General features: G+C 43.0%; 1 protein-coding gene across 1 annotated transcript; it reads right to left on the bottom strand.

Annotated features, from left to right (window-relative positions):
• Positions 1-138: 138 nt before the first annotated feature.
• Positions 139-4,356, bottom strand: nosip (nitric oxide synthase interacting protein). The gene is made up of 10 exons (XM_029635318.2): positions 4,193-4,356; positions 3,934-4,009; positions 3,753-3,858; positions 3,571-3,652; positions 2,610-2,745; positions 2,370-2,536; positions 1,826-1,942; positions 1,168-1,238; positions 951-1,059; positions 139-826 (listed from the first exon to the last, which is right to left on the bottom strand). The coding sequence occupies exons 2-10, from the start codon at positions 4,001-4,003 to the stop codon at positions 755-757; spliced, it is 930 nt and encodes a 309-aa protein (XP_029491178.1). The 5' UTR covers positions 4,004-4,009; positions 4,193-4,356; the 3' UTR covers positions 139-754.
• Between the last annotated feature and the right edge of the window lie 322 nt (positions 4,357-4,678).

Here is a 4,678-nt window from a genome sequence, read left to right as displayed (position 1 = left end):
CAGGCTTATTTTTTTAACAGCATCATATAGAATATACACTTGGTTCACAGGGTGGGAGGAAGGGAGGGGTGAAACATTTCTCTGAATTTTAAATAAAGCCATGTTGGTTTTTCTACAAAAAGTTGTTTTTCTTTGACATGACATTTACTGTCCTAAGCAACCGAATTTGTTTCCTGGTGCTTGAATGGAGTTTACCACTGCCACCTGCTAAATGGTCTGTTAGTTTACCCAGATTCCCTCATTCTCCTCTCTTAGGATGGGCGTCTCTCTCTCTCGGAGGTCATGGACAATGTCGACTTCTTTAAGTCAAGCACGCTGACTGACTACGGAGGTATGTTGGCGAATGAGGGTCACCAAGAACTCTGACCTCCTTGACCCCAACACAGCCAATTTAACTTGATATACGGTACAGGCATGAATTGGTGTGTAGGCTGTTTGATGCGTGTGCCAGAGAAATAAAAAATGACATTTCTCAGGGCTCTACAGTACGACCATTTTACTTGCATATGCACCTACACACTGTGTGGCCAGGATTATTTTTTATTTAGGAGCACCAGTGTGCCTAAAATTAATACCTCAAATATTTTACCTTCTAAATTTATGTGTGCACCTATGTGCTTCTCAGAATAGAACCCTGTATAACAAAGCTTCAAAATAGCAGTTGGAATTCTCAGACTCCATACAAGAACAGACAACCGTATGTACAAATAATCAAGTATATGCCTTTGTCATGTTGACCGTCGTCTCTGAACCATCACACCATCATTACGGGTCGAGCCTCTTTAGCTTTCAGTCCCACTCCAGAGCCTGCAAACCCAGTTCCACCCTGGGAAGGAATAAAATATTATATTAACGTCAGACGGTCTTCGATTACCCTTACAAACTAAGTACCCTGCTCGGTCTTGTACGTACATACTCCTTTAAACTCGAACACACGCTCCAACACTCACCCTCTGTAGTGGGATGATGTCCTTCTCTGTGAGTTTGTCTCCGGTAATCGGGTCCGTCATGTCCTTCCTGATCAGCCTCTCCACACACTCCTGAGTCACCACTGCTCCACTGAGAGGAGGGAGAAGGGAAATAGATTTAAGAAACTGAAGAAGCGAGGGAGACAGGTAGTAGAGGTGGTCCAGTAAATAAAAAGGAACCGAAGAGGGGTATACTTACGAGGGTTTGAGAACGGAGCAGGGAACACTGTTACCCAGAGTGTCTTTAGTCACGGCACACAGGTACCTTTCCTGGGAACAACATTACACAAGCTATTAACCCAATGAGCCCAACTAACGCAGACGGGGTTTGGATTTCTAACCCCTTTTGAGCTATATACTTCTGGGTATTGGATTTGTCCATTTCTTCTGCATCTGTTGATACCAACAGATGTGTGATTAACAGGGGCTGAGCTAGAAAAGTGTTTGTGAGACAAGGATGGTCCGAATGGTTTGAGCTACACACCATTTATGAAAATCATGAACCTGTTACATGCTCTGCTCTAGGATGCTCACAAGCATCATTAGAAGGTAAGGGGTTTTTCTACATAGATCATAGGAGATCCCAGGACAGTGTAATAAGCTTATATAGTTGCTAACTCCAAACAGTAGTCACTGACTAGTTGTACATTTATTTCCCAGTGAGCAAAACATTTCTGTATTTACAGCAATCAAATTCCTTTTGCGCAGGTTTTTACTTTGGCGGACCTTTTTTTTTTATTGACACTTGTCAAGAAAACTCATGAATGCAACTATTTATGTAAAAGAGGGAGATGCATGGAGTTAGAGATAACAATGTGTAACAGTGTGCAGAGGTTGTGGTGTGGTCAGGCACTGACCTGGCGTGCGAGCAGGGCCACTCGGTCCAGACTGGGGTCCAGAGCAGTGAAGTGTACGTTGGTCAGCTCATTCATCTTCAGAGGCCGGCCAGACATGGGACACACCACCGTCTTACTCTGAGGGGGAGAGAGCGAGCGATGATTGAATTTTAACTCCCCTTTATTGGGTCAATAATTTGCTTTGCACAAACCCATTGAAATAGCAAACAGCTAAAATGTATGGTGGAGAGGGAGAAGGAAAGACCAACAGATCAAACACCTGGGGACAAGCTGACCTCAGAGAGATAACAGATAGAGAGATGGAGAAGAGGGGACAGACACAGGGAGCACAATGACATTGACATTTGGACAAGAAACCTAACAAGCTCTTGGCAGTGGAAGAGTCAACAATTATTTCCCTAGGACAAAGGTCAGATCCTCAATAAAGAAAAGCAAGTGACCAGACCAGCTGTGTTGAATGAGAGAAATGAGAAAGAAGTAGAGTGAAAATGTGGGATAAGGGCATGGGGTAAGTCAACACTTTAGGACTTTGGCTTTCACTCACAGGTTTCTTGAGTATGGTGGGTTTGGCCTCTGGGGTGAGACTGGGGATCCAGAAGCTGGGCAGGGCCTGGGAGGAGCTGGTGCCGGCAGCAGGAGCAGAGGAGTCAGCTTTTGATGTACTGGCTGATGTACCCACAACACTCTGGCTGTCTGACTCTTTGGCCTGGCCTGAAGAGATAGGTTAACTCAATCTACTGTTCTCTGTCCTACGTTCCTTCCAAGCTAGTAGACACACACTTACCAGAGGTAAAGGGGTTGATGGGTTTGGACACGATGCTGTTCTCCCGGGTCTTGAACCTCTCTGCTATCCCCCTCTCCTCAGATTTAGACTCCAGACGACTGTCACTCTTCTGAGTCTGTTTCTGCTTCTCGTACGCCTAAGATGAACAGTGAGAGGGTCAGACGAAGACAGAGAGCTCGGTGCTTATTATGGGATGTATGGTTACAAAATGCTACTTTTTTCATATCATGTTAATGATATGTTAGAGAGACTACACTGAATGATTCAGAACCTGACTAATCATATTTGTCGGCCTTATGAATTATATCATTGACATTATATTTTTTAAAGTTGGATTTTGTAACCTAATACATCCGATAATAAGCACAGAGCACCGTTGACATAGCGGTACAGGATTCCAATTAACAACTTGAGGACTTCACATGTGGTCGTCATCATCTTCAAAGTTGCTTCCGATGGTCGCAGAAGCTAAATTAACACGACGAGCCTAATTCAAATGTAAAAGGCTTAGAAAAACAAACTTGGTACACGCTCAGTGCTCCATTGACATTTCAGAAAAAAGTGTATACTGAAATTCTAAATGTCATGTCTCAAAATCGATATCCATCTTACCTTTATATTGTTTAATATCCTGCGGATTCAAGAAGAAATATAACAAGTCTAAAGGGAAGGTGAGCCTGTCAGTAGCCTTAAATCTTGCATAAAATCCAGCCTAGCTGAAGCATTACATTTTCCAGATTTTGTTTCACTTTTTTCTCTGGCCTCCATTGATTTAGTCACCCCAATTCTGGCCATCCTACAACCATTGGTTTCGTTAAAGGATTACACAATTAACATACCCATTGGTCAAAATATGCGATTGGCCACTAATTAATTAAATATCTATCAAGTGAGAGAAATAAAACTAGTCTCGGTGTTTTCTGTACTATTTCCCAAACGGGACCATTTTAAAGCCAGTTACCTTCATTTTCTTGGCGATCTCGGTCTTCTGGTGGAGGATGTACTCCAGGATGGCCTGTTTTTCATACAAGTATCCATCTGGACTGGAGATACAACATTACCGTTTTTACGACACACAAACGGGTTACAAACGAGTTACACAACAATGATGTGTTTGTGTGAGACAAGGGGATTGCGGCTTACGTTACAACGGGGTCCCTGCAAGTCTGGAGAGAAAGGCAACAGCAGTCGAAATCCTTTATGGCATCCTTTCCTAAACGCACACTTTGCGTCCCATAACCCGATGCCGCTAGATAAGAGAGAGAGCAGATGACGCTTAGCTGGCATGAACAGTTAACGTTAACCAACGTTGTAAAAGACTCACCAGTGTCCTTCCTTTTCTCGTGGTAGGTGTAAACGGCTCCCGCCGTACAATTTTTCCCATGCCGAGTCATTGTCCGCTAGAGGTAAAAAGACGTTAGAAAGACTAGTTATCTAACGTTAAACAACTTGCTAACTACCAGAAAACATGTAGGTTGACATGCAAGTCTTAGCTAGCCAACGATAATGCTAACCAACGCCAACTGGTCCCACGGCCAAACGTCAGCACCAAGCTTTGATAGTAAATAAATAATAATAATTACCCTCTTTGCATGGAACGGAGTAGTAGTTGAATCTAAAGAACAATAATACTATAAAAAAAAAATAGCTTCTTTATAAACAATATGTACGTTTACAACACGGTGTCCGTTTCTAGCGAAGTCAATCTTGCGGATGTTAGTACCGCCAGTGAAAATTGTTCGAGTCGTCTTCTTCATGAGTTGATTGTTGGATCCCATCCAATTTTTGGTGCATACACCGCCACCCTACTGGTGTATGAGGGCATTTACGGCCTACCTACATTCAATTATTTATACGGTAATACAACATTGGGGAAAAGGAAAATTGCCCAGCCAACTATTAAACCTCAACAAAAAATAAATACTACCCCCATTCCATTATTTAATCCTATCTAATCCAACAGTCTGACAGGACAGAACACTACCACTCCACACCCCTTGCAACTGTTCTGCAGTAAAATCCCCGCAATCCCAAGTACTTCTCTGCCGCTGGCACCACAACCTCTTTTC

This window comes from Oncorhynchus nerka, linkage group LG26 (genome assembly GCF_034236695.1).
Source record: "Oncorhynchus nerka isolate Pitt River linkage group LG26, Oner_Uvic_2.0, whole genome shotgun sequence".
Classification (NCBI taxonomy): Eukaryota; Metazoa; Chordata; class Actinopteri; order Salmoniformes; family Salmonidae; genus Oncorhynchus; species Oncorhynchus nerka.
The sequence above is the reverse complement of the archived record's forward strand: the minus strand, read 5'-3'. Positions and strand labels throughout refer to the sequence as shown.